The 20,329-nt window shown below is 37.3% G+C and overlaps 2 protein-coding genes across 2 annotated transcripts; one reads left to right on the forward strand and one right to left on the reverse strand.

Moving 5' to 3' along the window:
* Nucleotides 1-2,237: 2,237 nt before the first annotated feature.
* On the reverse strand, nucleotides 2,238-10,586 carry zgc:113333 (beta-N-acetylhexosaminidase). Its single transcript, XM_056272191.1, has 14 exons — nucleotides 10,413-10,586; nucleotides 9,898-10,043; nucleotides 9,496-9,772; nucleotides 9,298-9,407; nucleotides 8,894-8,981; nucleotides 8,473-8,637; nucleotides 7,652-7,835; nucleotides 7,116-7,187; nucleotides 6,626-6,830; nucleotides 3,931-4,013; nucleotides 3,692-3,767; nucleotides 3,512-3,607; nucleotides 3,325-3,414; nucleotides 2,238-2,878 (listed from the first exon to the last, which is right to left on the reverse strand). Exons 2-14 carry the CDS (start codon nucleotides 9,975-9,977, stop codon nucleotides 2,680-2,682), a joined length of 1,725 nt encoding a protein of 574 aa, XP_056128166.1. The 5' UTR covers nucleotides 9,978-10,043; nucleotides 10,413-10,586; the 3' UTR covers nucleotides 2,238-2,679.
* A 746-nt stretch (nucleotides 10,587-11,332) lies between these two features.
* narfl (nuclear prelamin A recognition factor-like) lies at nucleotides 11,333-19,675 on the forward strand. Its single transcript, XM_056272200.1, has 11 exons — nucleotides 11,333-11,480; nucleotides 12,965-13,060; nucleotides 13,189-13,332; nucleotides 13,422-13,554; nucleotides 15,402-15,536; nucleotides 15,636-15,754; nucleotides 16,149-16,278; nucleotides 16,364-16,436; nucleotides 16,515-16,652; nucleotides 18,009-18,166; nucleotides 19,342-19,675. Exons 1-11 carry the CDS (start codon nucleotides 11,415-11,417, stop codon nucleotides 19,581-19,583), a joined length of 1,434 nt encoding a protein of 477 aa, XP_056128175.1. The 5' UTR covers nucleotides 11,333-11,414; the 3' UTR covers nucleotides 19,584-19,675.
* The last annotated feature ends 654 nt before the right edge of the window (nucleotides 19,676-20,329 follow it).

The following is a 20,329-nucleotide window of genomic DNA, read 5'->3' on the forward strand; positions in this document are numbered from 1 at the left end:
CGGCGAGCAGACGAGGCCGAGGGCCGTGGGAGGACGGCGCGAGGCCGGTGGCGTGATTGCTGATGAGCGTCATCTGTCGTCCTTGAGGGGCTGCTGTCTTTTACTTAAGTTTTGTGTGTATTTTATTATTATTAAATTGTGTGTTGAATGTTCGCCGGCTCCGCCTCCTTCTTCCCACAACATCTAACTGCGGTACAGGAACTATCTGTAGAACTATGAATGCTGAGTAATAGGTACAACACTAAAGACACCTATAATCTTTATTGAGGCTCTCAATTGTAACATTTCCAAAAGATTGCACATTTTAACACAATTGCACCATATGTGGGTTCCCCAAACTACACAAATGTGCACAATACAATACAAATAGATCCTCACACCGTGTCCGTTACACGCGACGCGCGATGACGGCGACACACAACGATTTAGAAACAGTTTCTATTTTTCTCTGACTTCGCGCCTGGAACAACAAACACAAAGTGTGGCATAATCTCAGGGACTGTTTATGTGCTTTATTTAATGTCAAAAGCGTGTAATGTGACTTTGAATATCATTTAGTGCTCCCAGGTTTGTAGAGCTAAAAGCAACAATGGATAATTCACCTCAGATCTTGAAATTTAACGAATGGAAACTGATCAAACTGTGAACAAACAAGTGTATTATTTGACAAAGATTTTTTTAGTAACTCGAGTAATTCAGTTAGTAGTTCACTATCAGTATAGCCTATGTATTATGTAATGTTTAAATGGTGTAATATTTGTGAATTTGATTATGTAACGTTAGCCTACCCATTTTCTTGCGATTGCCGTCAAGATCATAGACATAATACATAGACCCGGCCACTGGATCGTACGTCAACGGCGCCGCCATATTGCGGAGGGCAACTTTCCCTTACCTCTCATACCGGGAATTGATAAAAATGCCTGTTTCGTGCGCTGCTTGGGGCTGTACAAATCGCCGCACAATTGAAAACAGGGCTCGTGGAATTACCTTTCACAAGCAAGACTGAACATTTGTTTCTGGTTGTATTTGGTCATGATATAATTAGTAATAGTAACGTTCAGAGGAAAAAGCCCGCGAAATTTAAAATACTACTGTTATTGTGTCACGAAATGTAGTTTTAATAGTTTTTCAGTCTACAATGTAGTTGTTTAAAGTTCAAATCTGTGTAAAGAAACTTACTTTATAAAGATAGCGCCTATTTAAAAGATGTGAGATTCAGGCGATCACCGGGCGCTCATGTAAGTTACCCCGCCTGGAACGGTATAGGGGACTTCACAATTCGTATCCATAAAAAGCCAGATAGGCCTACATGACAAGCCTGAGCTTTGACAATTCTAACTAACGAGATTTTAAATAACTAGAGATGAAACTTTTTGTACACCGCGTACAAACCACTGAAATCGGTTGATAAATGTAAAAACTTTTTTCTTTTTTTATCCAGAAAAACCGAAGCTCACCCGTTCACTTGCATTTGTTTACAGTGCGGTCTTGCCCTCAGTAAAATGGCGGACGCGTTGACGCATCGCAGCAACGTTCCAAAGCGGCCAATAGGGCGTCTATGTATTTATATAAATATGGTCAAGATTACTCTCTGTGCACTTGCCGCAAGAGCCCGCCCACATGCTGTTCTGATTGGCTGTGAGTTTTGATTGATTTTTACGCATCTCGCAGCCGCGTCTAGTGTGGACCAGAGCCATATAGAGATCACTCTATATGGCTCTGGTGTGGACCAAGGGGCTAATCCATCAGCTGGAAACTGAAGCTTCCCTTAGGGCCCATCACCTGCTGTTAGCATTCCATTGACTCACATTCATTTTGGCGTCACTTTGACAGCGAATAACTTCACATCTGAGGCGTCCAAAGACATTTGTCCATTATTTATTTTTAAAGAAACACGACAATGTATAAAAGGCTCCATTACTTTGGGGGGACGTGGAGTCAAGGGAGAAGCCAATAGAGAGTCATAAAGTTGCTCCTGCTGCTAGCTCATGGACAGCTCCTACTCACGCTCTCCGTCTCTGCAAGATTCGGAAGGGATTGATTCAGATTCCTCTTGGCACAGCTACTAGAAGACTTACAACCGTCAGACAGGTTGCTCAGGTCACATCCACGTCGTCAAGCTCAGTTTGAGCCTGCGCAGTTCGCTCAGCCATCAGGAAGTGAGTGCTTCTAATTGACTTCACTTTTCTCCGTTGAAATCTATGGGGTCGCTGTATCCATTTCTTTTACGGTCTATGGTTCTCACCAATGGATGAGAGCGAAGGGGAGTCGTCCATCTTTTTTTACAGTCTATGGTGTGGACAGACAAATTATTTGTCGCTGGAATCTTATCGCATCGCGTCTGGTTAGGACACGGTGTAGACATTTAATAAATAAAAAAAAGAGCTGTACCAATTTAACTGGAAAGGCAAATGATTTACACAAACTACTAAGTACACATGCAAAAACACACAAAAAACGCATCAATGCACAGTGTCCACTTCTTCAAGAAGTGCATGCATAGTGTAATTACAGTACTTTTTTAGAGTACTACTTTTAATGTTATTACCACTACCAGCGAAGCCTTCAGGAAATAAGCAGGATCCCTGAAGTGGAAAAAACACCTGTTACTGAGAGCACGACAGGTTTGAAAGTCACATTTTGGAATATACCCCCCTGTTGGTCCGCTTGTCCGTTTCACCTAGTTAACAAGGCTTCAACCTTTGGCTGTCCATTGAGTTTAATGATTCGTTCTACGTCAACCACCATTTCATTAAGTCTTTCTAGGTGTTCGTTGACGTTCTCTTCCAACCACTCTTCTACTGTGTCTGGGTAGAAGACGGCTTCCATAATTTGCTGGAAAGTTTTTAAAAAGGAATCCCATTCATTCATCAATCTGACAAGGAAGAAAAGCAAAATATTTAGGTTACTGTAAATATGTTTCACCCCACAGCATGAACAAGCTTAACTAGATCAACTCTTTGAACCAGAATTTCTAGTGTATGGTTTATATTAATCTCCCACACCTGATAGCAAACATACATTGTGACAAATACATTCATGAGTGTAGCATGACCTCTCCAGTCAGTCGTAATTACTGGACAAGGATTAAACAAATTGATACAGACCAATTCATTTATGACCATCATTTGTGAACCGTTTCTGAGAACTTAGTGAAAAGCTTAGTGAAAAGAACCGTCTCAAAACAACAAATGGCTCACTATGACTGTGGGAAACCTGCATCTAAATAATAACCAAAATGTTTTATGAAAAATATTAAAAAGAAAATATACTTGCTAATAACTGTTAAAAGATATGACAGAGCAAAAAAAAAAAACGTACTTTTTCAGTTCATCTTTGAAAAATCCAAGATTACGAGGGTTTGCAAAGTTGTGTTTGCGATGATAAGAACTAAATGATCCCCTGAAATGGCTGCACAACACAAGACCAACAAAACAACCAAGTGAAAGAATTAATACTGGCTACTTCAAATTAATGTCATTTGAGTTCATATTTTCTGATCACTCACTAGCTTTGCATGATCTTTTTGACTGAACTCTCAAGGTTGTCGTTGATCTTCTTCACCATTTCATAAACATCTGAGCCAGGAAAGGATACACCCTTACTGCAGAACATTCAAGAAAAGATCTGTTACAAACGTGTGTGTGTGTGTGTGTGTGTGTGTGTGTGTTTTCAAACATTTTCATACCACTCATTTTTGCTCAGCTCAATTTCACAGCCAAGAATGCGTTGCACTTCACTCTGTGCCTTGGCATCAAATGAACCTAACACACACAAAACACATGACAGCATGATACCTTTGCAATACATCACATATGATTTTATTCCCATACTTAACCATTCCTGAAATAAAATTTGTTGGTCAGCATAATCCATATATACACACCATAAATCCATATACTGTACATGGATTTCATAAATACTCACCATATTTTAGTGTCTGAAGACAGACAGCCAGAGAAGGGATGCCCACCGGGAGAAGCTCACACAGCACAGTGTGATGCTCATACCTTAAACACACATTTTCAGTTTTTCATTAACCACAGTAATAGTCTACTGTTGTTGATACACAATGCTTATTCATTTACTACAGTGGTTCCCGAACTGGGGTATGGGAATGCTGTGTTTTGCCCTTCATTTAATTCTACACCACCTTAAAATCACATTAAAACCGAGCATGCATTTCTGACAGGCAAAATGCCATAAAAGGTCAAATACATGAGATCCAATCAAATTACCTCATCTTTTGTGATCAAAACTGACTGCATCCACACAAGCAGCATGCTTTGAATAGGTTGCGTGCAGTCTGCTTTTAGCAAATTTACATAACTGCCTTTCTTGACAATGTACCTTTGTAAAAGTGAGGATTTAGCACTTACTAGCATTAAGAACAAATATAGACAGACTGTGCATACAGATCTATTTAAGACTGCAATGAGCGAGAGTGCATTTTTTTTCCAAATATCCACACGATTGCAAATGTGACATTGATTTTATACAACAGTTCAACAAACAAAATGGTAATATTAAGTGATTTCAGTATTGTTTGCTCTATTTTGCAACCAAATAATAGTTCCAACGAAAGCAACACCAGTTCCATTTCGAGTTCGGTTCACTCGGCATTGCGTCAGAGCTGGCGCTATGGGGTTATCCCCTCCTTCCTCAAATCTACTGAAGCCGTATGAAATCTCACGGGCGAGAATTCACCTGCCAATGTGAAATAGAGGCGTCTTAGAGCGGCGGTCTGTCCTGTTTAAGGCACAAAATACTCCGGCCACTCGCTTATTCGTTGCCTTCTGTGATAAATACCGGCTGTACAGCTGTTTTTCATATGGGTGTGTAGTGTTTGAGCGGCAAATTGCATTGTTTTAGACTAAAAATTCTTCAGCTTCTGTCATGTTATACAGAAGTGTGGCAGGCTACTGACCGGGACCTGACAAATGGCGGTTCCCATTCCGTCTTGGACCAAATAACGCTGTCAAAGCATGCGTTTAAATGAGCACATTGAAACAGATCCTCGTACAGGTTTGGCCAGGGGGCTGGATTAGTGAACCTAAAATATGTCAACTTTCATATTCAGATAGCGCATGTCGCTAATCATTTTCATATTCGCCCGGTAAAATGTCCTGGCAATAAAAATGCCAAATGGCAAAAAAAAAGGCTGATCACCTCTCGCCCCTCTACATGACGGCAAAAAATCCGTCATGAGCACTCTGGTCAGTTCTGTGCTTTGAATGTTTCCTCACTTGCGCTGCAAGTTTGGCTTTGCAAATGATTATCTACCTGCTTCATAACTTGACGAACGGCATTTTTGGTTGGTGTTCAAATTGGTCATGTGTAGAAATTGTTGTTAACCGTTGTTAAAGCCCCTGAAAGTGGTGTTTAACTAGGTGGTATACTGTAGCTGGTTCACAGTCTGTTGTCACAGGCGCAAACACTGCAGCTTCTCTGGCTCTGCACAAATGATGGCCCTTGTAGGTTAAATCTATGTGTATTGCTGTTGTACACATTCATGGTGTAATAAGAACAGATGGGAATCAGTCATCGCTTTTTGGTCATTTGTGGAAAAAACCTATACCAGATGTGCTACGAGGCACCTATGCATATTACTTTTTACACGTGTTATTATAGCCTTAATGTTGCTTACTTGCATCTGATGTATTGTCTGTGCATGAGGAATCAAGTTAGCTGAAAGCAATATTCAGCCTTCGTCTTCAACGGTTTCAGCCCCGACGAGATGGTGGTGTTGTCTAAGTGATTTATTTTGATGATATAGTTTAAGAAATTATTATATTAAATTATTAAGAAAAAAAATATGTAAGTTGTAAACTGCTGTTTATTTGCACCACTGTTTATTTGAGTTTTAGGATTCTGCACTCTGCTTTAGTCTAAAGATTCTGAGGCAATGGCGTCCAGCACCGCCTTATAGTGCGGGTGAGCCCGCCTCTACTTGGCTCGCTTGAATGGCATTGGTGGGTGAATTCTCGCCCACGAGATTTCATACGGCTTCAGTAGATTCGGAGGGGGCAACCCCATAGCGCAAGCTCTGACGCAATGTCTCTCGTTTCCTCCTCTCTCAAGGAACCAAGGTTACAATAGGCAACCGGAGACGTTTTCAACACACGCTTCGTGAACGAATCTGTGACTTTTAATGAATTGTGAGAGACAATGATTCAATTGCCACTTGCTTAGTTAGTGAATGAATGAATGGACTCGATGACTCACTCATTAAGACAGTAACTTGGCGTCACCTACTAACTTCACTTGGTATCACCATCATTGCATATTTCTCTATTGAATTTTGTTTGTTTGTTTAAAACATTTATTTTATAAAGGTAAAAAATGCACTGTAACATCAATTTAAGGGGGCAAATATGGTCCCTTATTGGAAAATGTGGAAGTGGAAAATTGTAAGAGAGGGGGTACCCAGAATAATGTTAATTGCCTCAGGGGATACGCCTCTGTAAAAAGTTTGGGAACCACTGATTTACTAGATCGCAAACACTGTAATGCTTTAGGTTTGGGAGTTCCTAAAACTTTTCTACCTTTTAAGGTTTGCGTAATTGCACGTTTAATGGCATAAAATATTTGAAGAAACAATCGAGTAAAACTGCAAGCTTACCTCTGCCAGCCAGTCAGCACAATGCCATGGAATCTCACAGACTTGTACTGTGGCATGGATGTAATGACTTCTTGCCACTGCAGGTGGTTTTTTAAATGGTGAGTGATTGGAGTCCATGTCTGGTCAATTCCAGAGGCTCCTTTAAAAGCACTAGCAAACCACACGCCCTGAAATCCAGCCTCCTCATACTTAGAGATATAGTTACCTACAAACAATAAGTAAATATTGTGTGAGAAAATGTTTGAGAAAAAAATGTGACAAATTTCAAAAGTTTGGGGTGGGAAAGATTATTCATTGTTTCATAAAGAAGGTGAATCGTTTCATAGGTGAATTTTTTACGTTTTTATAAAAGACTACAAAGAGAATTTTTTTTCTTCTGAATAATATGCATAGATTAATCATTCACAATAAGGAATATGTTTTAAGCGAATAAACTGGGGCAATATTTTCATGTTGACTGTCATTTATAAGAAACAGAAGATGGCCTCACCGATCTCCTTCACGTTCATGTTTTGGGTGTACTCCCATATCATTGGCGATGCAAAATCTTGCAAACCTGATTCTAAAAATCAGAACCAAAAATATTACACTTGCTTTTCTGTGCTATTGCCATTGTTGTATTTTTGAAAGCTTAAAAGGTGCACAAAGTAACTTTCAATTGAAAACGTAATTGTCCCAGCACTTTATGCCCCTTTTTCATACTTTCAGTTACGGAATAAATCATTTCATAAGGTGACAAATATTTAGCATGATGCTTCATCCACACCAATATCATCATATGCAAATACATTACAGTAAATTAACAATGTGAAACTGATGTCTTCTTTAACTGTAACAGCAGCCCACAATGTGTGCAATGTGGGTTTGGATATTTTGGTCATTCCCATAGAGTTTGGTTTGAAATAAAACTAATGCCATTGTCACCTGTGGCTTTTGAGCTCTCAATGATAATTTGGATAAATTGAATTGATCAAAATTGACACCTGCAATTTAAAGAAATAATGAATTTAAAGGCTTGCATCAAACCTTTGATAGATTTGGTGCTGGACTTCCTAAACATGTCATCCCACAAGATCAGCTTGATTCCTCGCTTCAGTTTGGTCATAAATTTCCCCACTGCGGTCACATGATTGAGGTACAGCCTTCCCATGTCTCCATTGTTGGCCTCCAGCCAGCGCTTCGAATCTTCGCTTTCGCCCAGGCCACGCACCTAAATGTATTAAATCAAAAGTAGACAGCTCTGGGGGTTACGCATTACAAGTAACATGAGTTATGTAATCAGATTACTTTTTTCAAGTAAATTGTAAAGTAATGCATTACTTTTAAAATTACAAGAAAATATCTGAGATACTTTTTCAAATATGCTCAATTACACAAATATACTTTATGTATTTATTCTCACTTTATTAACCAATTTGCGGAAAAATACTGTTTTCGAGAAACAGTCGTGACTAGCAAGTTAATTTCTTCAACAATGCATTGGACGAAGCAACGAGTTACGTTGTTGTACGGGAAACGCAGTCCAGAATGGCAGAACAACTAAAAGGTTTGTTTGAGCTGCACCCTCCACTGTACAGATGTGGCTTATTCGTTTAACTTTTGGTGTGAAAGGTGTGAAAAGGGCCTTTACATTTGCCAAGAATAGAACTTTTTTTGTTATTGAATAAAAAGTAACAAAGTTTTAGGGAGTAGCAAAATACTATAATGCATTACTTCCCCAACTCTGGCAGTGGATATAAATCATTCCCTCAAAAATGAAAACAATCTCATCATGCCTTCCTGTTATTTTCTTTCTTTCATGAAACGACCATTCTTAACTGATCCGTAGAGAATAAAGATCCACCAACCTCGTCAGCTCCAATGTGGAACCACCGTGCTTCCTGGTGCTTCTTCATAACTTGAGTTAACATGTCCTGAACAAGTTCCATGCTTTCTGGGGCCAGAGGGTTTAGGCTATTGGGAAAATTTTCCACTTCTCTCAATTTGAAATACTTCTTGTGTTTTAACACAAACTGAAATGTGAACAGAAAGACTGGTTAAGTGTAAGCAGGAGTGTTAGGCATGCTAATAAAGTCAAGTAAAAACACAATGCATCTACAGCATTTGAATGAGTTTTGCCTCCAAACACAACCACCATGAATGGTTGACATTGATGCGCATGTAAAAAAAATGTAAAGGTGCCTTTAGCGCTTTAACGAAGTATATGTAGTGAGAACATGTTTGAGATAAATATATTGTTTTATGATAATTAGCTTCTTCTGTACTTGCCTCCATGTGTCCGAACACCTGCACAAGAGGAATTAGTTCAAGCTTGTGCTGTTTGGCAAGTGACTTAATTTCCTCAATATCTTCCGGACTTCACCGTAAACAATAAAGACAAACAAGTGGGGAAAATATGTGTAAATAGAGATTAAGACAAAGCAATTAAGAGAAAGAGGCACAAATCATGAGATTGTGATCACTGAATATATTATAACAACAGTTCACTCAAAATTGTATGGAAAAGTGTTGCATACAGTGGCTACTCTTCAGGATACCTACTTTTGCACTCCACAAAAAATAACAGCATACAGCTTTGGAATGACATGAGAGTGAGTAAATAATGGAATTTCAATTGTTGAGTCAAATTAAGTCAAGATCAGCTCATCAGAAGCTCAGAATCAGTCACCCACCTGTACGCAAAGCCCGATTTGAGAATTGCGAGCTCCCCCTCATAGGGAAACATGTCCTCATATTCCAGCAATATCCCATTAGCACCCAGAGATGACAGTAGAGGGAATATCTGTTAAAGAACACAAAGGGAATCTTTAAAAAGGACACTATTCATACATACACGTTTGAAACACAATCCAGTTTGCATAGATTCCCACCTCTTTTAGGTATGTGACTTTGGGTGCTGCACCTTTCAGATCCAAGTGTACAATCTTTAGTGGATCGGTCTGTGTATTGTCAGAAACGTCTGGCTCAAACTCCTCTTGCTTTGATTGGATCGTGTTTTTTTTCTCTGGCTGAACCACTGGGCCGTCTGTATGTTCTTTTTTGACAGGATCTTCCTGATATTCATCCAAATTCAGCTGCGGGACACGCTGGTCAGCCCAGAACTTACTACTTTGTATGATTTGGTGTGTCTTTCCACTTGTGCCTTTGCTTGAGGTATAAATAGAGGGTAATTAAAATGCAATTACGAGCTTGTTTGGGACAATGAAGCCTTGTTTGAAAGATGCATGGATGCACGTGTGTACATGGAGACTTTTGAGAACTACAATCCTCACCTTGGGCTAAAGATAAATTTCCCCATGGCAACAATCACCAACCCACCGATGATTAACCTCATTAACTTTTGATTGTTCATGTTAGTGTCTCTGCAGGTGGATGGGATAAACCATAAAATTTAAGGCAGGCTTTAAACTCAGGTGACCTTTAAAATACAAAATTTGCATTGGAAATCACAACACATAATGGCAAGCAAAAATGTTTTACCTGTTAGTGTTCATAATATCAATAGAAAAAAAAAAACTCTTCTAAATACGCATTTATTATTAAATATATGTATTTATAGTAACAATCATCATAATCATAAAACACTTTAAAAACACTTTACAAATGCAAATAGTCTGGTTTAAATAAAGAAAATGCATCAATAATCAAAGTAGATCAAAAATACAGCATGCATTTTATTTATTTTCTCACAATTCTGACTTAAAGGACACATTTTTTTCCTTACACAGAGGCTTTATAAATGGATGCATCTTGCTATTACTCTAGAAATATCGAAACGTCTACTTACTTTGTTAAAGATCATCAATTCTTTAGGGAAAAATAAATCCTTTATGCTGCAGGAAAGCAGACATACATTTACTTCCGTAAGTAATTTCTTGTGCTGCAAGTGCATCTGTGCTGTTGAAACCTAGGCAAGTTCAACCTGTTTAACCACGTGACGTTCACACGGCAGTAAATTTGCATTGGCAAATGACAGGTTGGTTGGCAAACTTGTTTATGCACTTGACTAACCGCGAACACCTGAACCAAACTGCGTGACAGTGAAAGTAATTGTGCGCGTCACATCGACACTTTACGACGTCTTTTATTCAGATAGGCGACCGTAATATGTCTTATACATGCGCATATAAATAATACCAGTTGCTACAAAAGATAAATTATGTACAGTATGTTACAGTACAACATACATGACTTACTACTGCTGATACATTTTTTTTTTTTAAAATTGACAATTGACATTACATGTCAAGAACGTAACATCGGAGCCCTGCATGATATACTCCAGTCTCCAGCTAACGTTAAAGCATTATTTAAATATTCTTTTTGAGACAAAACATATCTAAATATATATCTAAAAATATATTTTGCCAGTTATATTTTATATAGGAAGTCCGAATTTGAGAGCACTAGTGAAATTTGTATTTTGCATTGTTTTAATGTATAATACATGCTAATAAATTGCATAATCAGCATAACAATTTAAACAAGTTAAATAGTTTAATCTCAATGCTTTTAGAAAAATAATAAGATGTTTGCCGTATATGAAAATATGTAAAATGCAAAAACTTCGACGTTGAATGAATACACCATAGAATACACTAGTGTGACATCATGTGACAAAACAGTTGACCTGTAGTAGTCATATCAGCTGAAGTCCCGCCCTTATCCTCTTACTGTTTGCTTTGATTGGGCAGAGCCTCTATTAGGTGGTCTACGATTGGAGAGTTTAGAAGTCATTCACAGAGCCCTACCAACCACAGCACAGGCTTACTGGTAGCAGTAAAAAACAATGGCGTCGCATTTCAGCGGTGTGCTTCAGCTCACGGATTTGGATGATTTTATCACTCCGTCTCAGGTTGAATTGTTGTTTCTGTCCGTAACATTAAAAGCAGACACATTTCTGTTTATTTAACGCATTTACATTTAATCAGCTGAATATGTTGGGCAAAAAAAAAAAAAAAAAGATAAATGGATGTAACATTGATTGTATACAGAGAACGATACCGTTTCTAAAAGTGACACATGTTGTATTATGTGTAACGTTAAATAATTATCAAGAACATTTGCTTAGTTCGAGCTCCTAAGGGTGGGCCTACAATATTTGCTCTGTCAGATACAGAAAGTGACTGTCTAAAACCTAATGATCTGCCAACTAACTTAACTTACTGTATATAAAATTAATGTACAGTGGTCCTAAAAAGTTTTTGTACACTTCAGGCACACTTAAATGCGGCATTAGATAAAATATCCAACCAAGTGATTTATTTGTAAGAAAAACAGTGCAAACATAACTTTAAAACAAAACAGATGACAAACACAAGTTTGTTGGGTATTATATTCTATTCAAAATGTATTTTGACAGTTTGTCATGCACTGAAATTTACTTCTACACCGTTTAATTAAAAATAAGTGCGAATAACACTTTGTTTGATATTTTGACATATCATGTATTTGTCATCTAAAACAATAGCAGTCGTACATTTTTAACTATGACCTAAGTGTCCAAAAGTTTAGGGTCAGGAAGATTTTTAAAAATGTTTTGAAAGGAGTCTCTTCTGCTCACCAAGGCTGCATTTAGTTGATCAAAAATACAGTAAAAACATAACAATAATATTGTAAAATATATTATCACAATATAAAATAAATATATTTTAAAATGTAATTTATTTTCCGTGTTGTCATTATCAATGTTGAAAACAGCTTGTGTGCTGCTTAATATTTTGTGTGTAAACCATGATACTTTTTATCAGAATTCTTTGATGAATAGAAAGTTGAAAAGAAAAGAAAAGCATTTATTTGAAACGGAAATCTTTTGTAACATTATAAATATCTTAAAGGTGCTCTAAGCGATGTCGCGCGTTTTTTGGCCAAAACATTTTTTGTCACATACAGCAAACATCTCCTCACTATCCGCTGGCTGCCTGTCCTCTGAACACACTGTAAAGAAACGCGATCTCTGTAGACAGCCCAGGCTCCACAAACAGCAACAAAAACAAACTGCAGCGACCCGCTCCCCGAAACATAACAAACTGTTCCAGCCAATGACCGACAAGAAGGGTTTGGGGGTGTGGTTTGGGGGGTTAGTGTGCGGATGAGGAGGAGGGAGGGTCTAGCTAGCCTCCGTTTTGTTTGACAATAGTTCGAACGTCAACAAGAAGTGATGTCACCCAGGATCGCTTAGAGAACCTTTAACTGACACGTTTGGTCAATTTTATGCACCCTGATAAAAAGTAAATTAATTTCTTAAAACTCTTATTTACCCCAAACATTTAAACGGTAAGGTATATCATTTATATACAGAATATAATTTCACTGCTGTTAATTTTCCCAATTGATCAGGAATGTGTAAAGCCTGTAAAGGTGGAAAAGAAACAGGGCAGATCTGTGGCTAAAATCCAGATAGAAGATGATGGCAGTTATTTTCAGGTCCATCAGGTGAGTACAAATTATGTGACTTTTATTTTGAGCCAGTATTGTGGTGTTTTGTCTTGTTTCATTTGATAGCAAAGTATGTTTTTGATTTGTCACCTTAGATAGATATGTTGAATATTCTTATTTCTCAGGATGGTCAAAAGGAAAAGTTGGAGAAAGCCAAGATTACGTTGAACGACTGTCTCGCTTGCAGTGGCTGCATCACGTCTGCGGAAAGTGTCCTTATCACCCAACAGAGTCATGAGGAACTGTACCGTGTGCTACGTCATAATAAAGTGTGCAGTACTTTACACTCATTAAACTGCATTTAACTTTTTGCTCCACATGAATAGTTCACCTAAAAACATGTTTGTGCCTCGAGCAGCAGGTTAGCAGTAGCGAGCAGAAGGTGGTGGTGGTGTCTGTATCGCCTCAGTCAAGAGCCTCTCTAGCTGCACACTACGGTCTCAAAAGCAGCGAGGTGGCCCACAGACTCACCAGATTCCTGAAAAATGTGGGTGAGTTGGAAGCTGCAATTCATCTGATCAGTCAAAGACATCGTCCTATGGAAGCTTATTTCCGCCACGAAATTAAAAATACATTTAAAAAGGGTAATAGCGACTTTTTTTTTCGAAAAAAGTATAAACTCAGAACGGCGAGACAAAATTCACACTTTATTTTTTTAGTCCATGGTAGGAAAAAAAAGAATTGCAAGTTTAGAATTTCTAAGGAAAAAGACAGAATAATGAGATGTAAACTCAGAATTGGGAGGGAAAATGTCAAAATTACGAGATGTAAACTCGTAATTACAAGAAAAATGTCAGAATTATGAGATGTTGACTCAGATTTACAAGAAAACATTTTAGAATTACGAGATGTAAATTCAGAATTAGGAGGGAAAAAAAGTCAGAATTATGAGATGTAAACTCAGAATTGGGAGGGAAAATGTAAAAATTACGAGATGTAAACTCGTAATTACAAGAAAAGTGTCAGAATTATGATATGTAAACTTAGAATTACAAGAAAAAGTCAGAATTATGAGATGTTGACTCAGATTTACAAGAAAAAATTTCAGAATTACGAGATGTAAATTCAGAATTAGGAGGGAAAAAAGTCAGAATTATGAGATGTAAACTCAGAATTGGGAGGGAAAATGTCAAAATTACGAGATGTAAACTCGTAATTACAAGAAAAATGTCAGAATTATGAGATGTTGACTCAGATTTACAAGAAAAAATTTCAGAATTACGAGATGTAAATTCAGAATTAGGAGGAAAAAAAGTCAGATTTATGAGATGTAAACTCAGAATTGGGAGGGAAAATGTCAAAATTACGAGATGTAAACTTGTAATTACAAGAAAAAGTCCGAATTATGAGATGTTGACTCAGATTTACAAGAAAAAAAAATCAGAATTACGAGATGTAAATTCAGAATTAGGAGGAAAAAAAAGTCAGAATTATGAGATGTAAACTCGTAATTACAAGAAAAATGTCTGAATTATGATATGTAAACTTAGAATTACAAGAAAAAGTCAGAATTATGAGATGTTGACTCAGATTTACAAGAAAAAATTTCAGAATTACGAGATGTAAATTCAGAATTAGGAGGGAAAAAAGTCAGAATTATCAGATGTAAACTCAGAATTGGGAGGGAAAATGTCAAAATTACGAGATGTAAACTCGTAATTACAAGAAAAATGTCAGAATTATGAGATGTTGACTCAGATTTACAAGAAAAAATTTCAGAATTACGAGATGTAAATTCAGAATTAGGAGGAAAAAAAGTCAGATTTATGAGATGTAAACTCAGAATTGGGAGGGAAAATGTCAAAATTACGAGATGTAAACTTGTAATTACAAGAAAAAGTCCGAATTATGAGATGTTGACTCAGATTTACAAGAAAAAAAATTCAGAATTACGAGATGTAAATTCAGAATTAGGAGGAAAAAAAAGTCAGAATTATGAGATGTAAACTCGTAATTACAAGAAAAATGTCAGAATTATGATATGTAAACTTAGAATTACAAGAAAAAGTCAGAATTATGAGATGTTGACTCAGATTTACAAGAAAAATTTTCAGAATTACGAGATGAAAATTTAAAACTCATGAGATGAAGTCAAAACAGTGAGATTTAAACTCAGAATTACGAGAAAAAAGTCAGAATTAGGAGACAAAGTCAAAATTGTGAGATGTAAACTCAGAATTAGGAGTTTATAACTTACAATTGTGAGCTATTGTGAGAAGAAAAGTCCAAATTGTAAAAAAAGAAAGAAAAAAAGTCTGAATTGTGACAAATTGCTAAATGGGTTTCCATATGCTCCTCTGTGTATTGAGATCATGTAAGTGCCATACTGATCTTTCAGGTGTCCATCATGTGTTTGAGACCGGCTTCAGTCGCTCTTTCAGCCTGTTAGAAAGCCAGAAGGAGTTTCTGGAGCGATTCAATCGGAAGGAAGTGGACAAGAAGGCCCTACCGATGCTGGCGTCTGCCTGTCCAGGTAGTCTTTTCTCAATCTGTATTTTTATTTTCTCAAATATTCATGGTAGTGTGCTTTATTATGGGTCCAACATGGATTTGTTCTCTGTATTTCATCCAGGTTGGATTTGCTATGCTGAGAAGACTCATGGTGAATTCATCCTCCCGTACATCAGCACAACGCGCTCGCCCCAGCAGATCATGGGTTCTCTAGTCAAGGGCTATTTTGCCTCTCAGGAGGTACAAAACAATGAATTTCTGTTCAAACTGCCCACAATGCTTTGTGCCAAATACAAAGTCCCACATTAAAAACCTGTATTGTTTCATTGTAGTTTAACTATATTGTAAATTTTCTTTTCTTATGTAAAAAGAAATCTTATTGGTCTCTGCTAAGCTGCAGAGTAAAGTCTTTTGTTTTGCAGCTTTCACAAGAGTCTAATCTATGGAACACACACAACTATTGAACACATACCTTTATTTACATTGGGTATTAACATAAGTAAACATAGTAAATAAAATGACAGGCAGCCTTTAAATATTTCTCAGTTAAGTTAACAGTGAGTCATATGTCTCACCTATTTTAATTTACATGATAAATTAAGGTCATTTTATTCTCCATCATTTGCTATGATAGGGTATTTCACCACAGAAGATCTACCATGTGACTGTGATGCCCTGCTATGATAAGAAACTAGAGGCTTCCAGACCAGACTTTTACCTTGGCGAGTATGAGACCAGAGAGGTGGACTGTGTTATTACTTCAGGTGAGTGAATCTAACATCATTAAAAGATGAACGGGTGTACAACAGCAAGGCTCAGTCCCTCATCTTGTATGCGTTTGGTTCACAGGAGAAGTTCTGAAGATGTTGGAGGAGGAGAAAGTGTCCTTGAGAGATGTGGAGTTGGCCCCTTTAGACGCAATGTGAGTTCTTCATGTTTGCCAAACCAATAGTATTAATGCATAATAGAAATTGTGTCATACATGAATGTGTGTTTTTAGGTTCAGTAACGTCTGTGGGGAGGAGCTGCTGCGTCACGCAGGAAGTGGATCTGGAGGATACCTTCATCACATCTACAAACATGCTGCAAAACAGCTGTTTGGGGTTGAAGTAGATGAACTCACATACAAGACAGTGAAGTACGTCTGAACACAGCAATACTGTTACAAAGATCCCAGAACTGTACACTTATATGTTATATGTACACTACCCGTTCAAAAGGTTGGGGGTCAGTCTTTGTTTATTGTTGTTACAGAAATTAATACTTTTATTAATCAAGGATGCATTTAATTTAATTAATCAAGGATGCATTAAATTTGATCAAAAGTGTTACAAAAGATTTCAAATTTAAATAAATGTTGTCCTTTTAAACTATAAATCTCTTTATATAAATCTCTCATAATCAGTTTCCACTAAAGTATTAAGCAGCAAAAACTGTTGTTTTTTTAAAACATTGAATATTAAGAAATGTTTCTTGATCAAATCATCATATTAGAATGATTTCTGAAGGATCATGTGACACTGAAGACTGGAGTAATGATGCTGAAAATTCAGCTTTGATCACAGGAATAAATTACATTTTAAAACATATTCAAATAGAAAACAGTTCTTTCAAATTTTAATAATATTTCACAATATTACTAATTTTTTATTATTATTATTTTTTATTTAAATCAAATACAGCAGAAGATACTTCTTTCAAAAACATTAAAACATTTTACCAACCCAAACTTTTGAATGGTAGTGTCTACACTTTATTAATATTTTAAGAAATAGTACCTAAATAATGAATATTCGTTTTAAGGTTGAGATAGTTTGGAATTAATAAATGTTAGAAAATTTTACCATGGTTCCATCAGGGTTTCCGCAGACCAGGAAAACCTAGAAATATGAGAGAATTTTTAAAAGTGTGATTTTTCAGGTCTGGAAAAGTCCAAATGATTTACAATAATAGCCTTAGATCATGGTAATATCATATCATTTTCTATAGCCAGTAGTTACAGCCAGTTCTTTTAAAAGTTCTATTTTGACTAGAAATTACTAGAGAGAAATCACCCAGTAATTTCTAATTGACTAATTTAATCTAATTTCTGTATAAAATGATTTAAAAAAAATAACTATTTAAAACATTTTTATAACTGGAAATTGGTCAGAAATTGTAGTTACCATTTGCATGGTATTATTTGAAGTGCACTGGAGCAGTGTAAATACCTTGGTATATGAATATGATAATAATATGATAATCATTCAGTTCCATAGTATGTATTAAAGCTCCTTAGTGAGCAACATGATACCCCTGATACCTTTACCATGGTACTACCACAGTACTGTTTTGTTAAGGAATAATATGCTTGTCGCATTTGATTTTTTAAAAAAAAGACTGTTCTTAAGTGTTTGTTCTTCAAATAAAACTTCCAAAAGTTGTGTATCGTGGTAGTGCCTCAGTACTTATTTCGTAAGGTACATTTTATTTGTCTCTCTTTTTGTTCAAACAGAAACAAGGACTTCCAGGAAGTCACTCTGGAGAAGGATGGTCAAGTTCTGCTGCGTTTTGCTGCCGTCTACGGCTTCAGGAACATTCAGAACCTGGTGCAGAAGCTGAAAAGAGGGAAGTCAACGTACCACTTTGTAGAAGTGATGGCATGTCCGTCAGGTAGGAAATTACACCACTAGTCCTGTTCTCTTGAATAATATCTGTTCTAAACTTGCATAACCCCTATTAGGCCCCTATCATACACCAGGCGCGACGCAAGTGTTTTTTGCTAGTTTCAGCCTGACGCAGTTATCATTTTCACGTCCTGCTCCACGTTGTTTAAATAGCAAATGCATTTGTGCGCCCATGGGCGTGCTGGTCTGAAAACGAGGTGTGTTCAGGCGCATTGTTGGCGCGTTGCTATTTTGAGGCGACTGAAATAGACTGCGCCAATATTTTTTTTGTTACTCACACAGGGATGCGCAGCAGCACACAAAACATGCCAAATATTACAAATAAAAGGATTACAATATAAAAAATTATTATTGTGTACATAAAGATATGGTGGAATCCGGCTTGTCCCGTAGATGGTCTGCTCACACGCTTTAACCTCGCGCACGAGCAGATCCGTTTGCGCTCTGGAGACGCGTTCAGTTTTTCCGGTTGGAAATTCCGCCATGTAAATAGCGAATCCGCCATGGCGCAAGCGCAACTGGCTTTTAAAGGGAATGGGAGGTGAGAATCTGATTGTTTTTTTTGCACGTTACGCCCAAAACACACCCATTACTTATTAAGAGAATAGGGACAACCCTTTTAGACCATGCGCTTAGATCCCGTCGTTAAACTAGTAAAAGTGGATTCGGACACCCTTTATGCTGAGTTCAGACTGCACGATTTTAGCCCCGATTTTGGCTCGCCGACAGGTTTTGAGAAATCGCTGACAAATGCCCGAAATCACAGGCAAATCGGTGCTCGTTCACGCGAGTGACAATCACGCAGTGTGAATGAGCAAAGACGCGATCTGAGAGAATCGCCGACGAGTCGCCGACGCCCGTGAGATATTTGGCATGCTAAATATCTGGACCTGTCGGCGATTCACAATCCTGCTGTGTGAATGTGTTCTGACTGAAAACTACATCGGCGATGACCGACAGCCAATGAGAGAGCAAGATATGTTACCCCAGATAGTCATGCAGTGTGAAAACAACAGTGACCCAATTATTTTGAAAATCTCGGCATTAGTTTAGACCATGCGCTTAGATCGTTAAAATAGGGCTCTTAATGTTAGTCAGTGTTGTTTAGTAGGGTTTTAAAATAAGGTCTGATTCACAAACGCGTTTAATTGAACTCTACAGGATGTCTTAACGGCGGCGGTCAGCTCAAACCTTCATCAGATCAGTCCAACAAAGAGTTGCTGCAGCAGGTGGAGGAGCTTTACCACAGTGAACGTACCGCAGTGCCAGAGGAGGACTCGCGAGTGGCTGAACTCTATCAGCGCTGGGTGGAGAGCGTGGGAGACGAGAAAGCCCGACAGTTACTGCACACGCAGTACCACGCCGTAGAAAAAAACAACAGTGGCCTCAGTATAAAGTGGTGAGGAGCTGCCCTGACGCTGATCAACCAACTACATTGTTAGCGTTTTTCCTTTCTGTGTGCGCTAAGGCAATATTTAACATACATCAGACACTACACCAGCTATGTCATTACAGTTGAATGGACAGATGAAGTAATATTTCCTGCAAATATGCGCCTATTAGATATCTGCTGAAGAACGCTGAGTTCAGACTACATATCAAACCGGACTTTATGTATTTACTTGTCCATGAATGTTGCCTTGTTATATTTTATCTCATTTATCCTTGAGTTTGTGTAAAAGTGTTGAATGCTTCTGTAAATTCATTGTTACAATGTAGTATGCACTGAAAACAGTTCTGTCTTGTTTTTGAGAATACATTTTGATTCATGATGACAATAAAAATAACGTTTCCATGTATATAATAATTCCATGAATGTAATTATATTTATTGAGGAAATAAACTATACATATATTTTACTCAATACATTTTTTGTGCGCATTTGTGATTGTTTTTTTTTTCTGGCATTTTGATTCAGGGCATTTTAAATTATCCTTTTTTTCTTCTTCCAAAAAGCAACAACAAAAACATTTGTATTAAAATTGGTCCTGCACAGTACATTATTTTCATTTGTGTAACATTGTATTTAAAACGGGATTATAAACCTTGATTTTATACCATGATAAAGTTGATCCAGGACTGTTTGCAGACTTCTGGTGTTATAATATTGCAACATAATTAGTATTTTACAATTAGTCCTTATTATTGT

This window comes from Rhinichthys klamathensis, unplaced genomic scaffold (assembly GCF_029890125.1).
Source record: "Rhinichthys klamathensis goyatoka isolate OS25496 unplaced genomic scaffold, OSU_Roscu_1.1 h1tg000015l_1, whole genome shotgun sequence".
In the NCBI taxonomy this organism is placed as follows: Eukaryota; Metazoa; Chordata; class Actinopteri; order Cypriniformes; family Leuciscidae; genus Rhinichthys; species Rhinichthys klamathensis.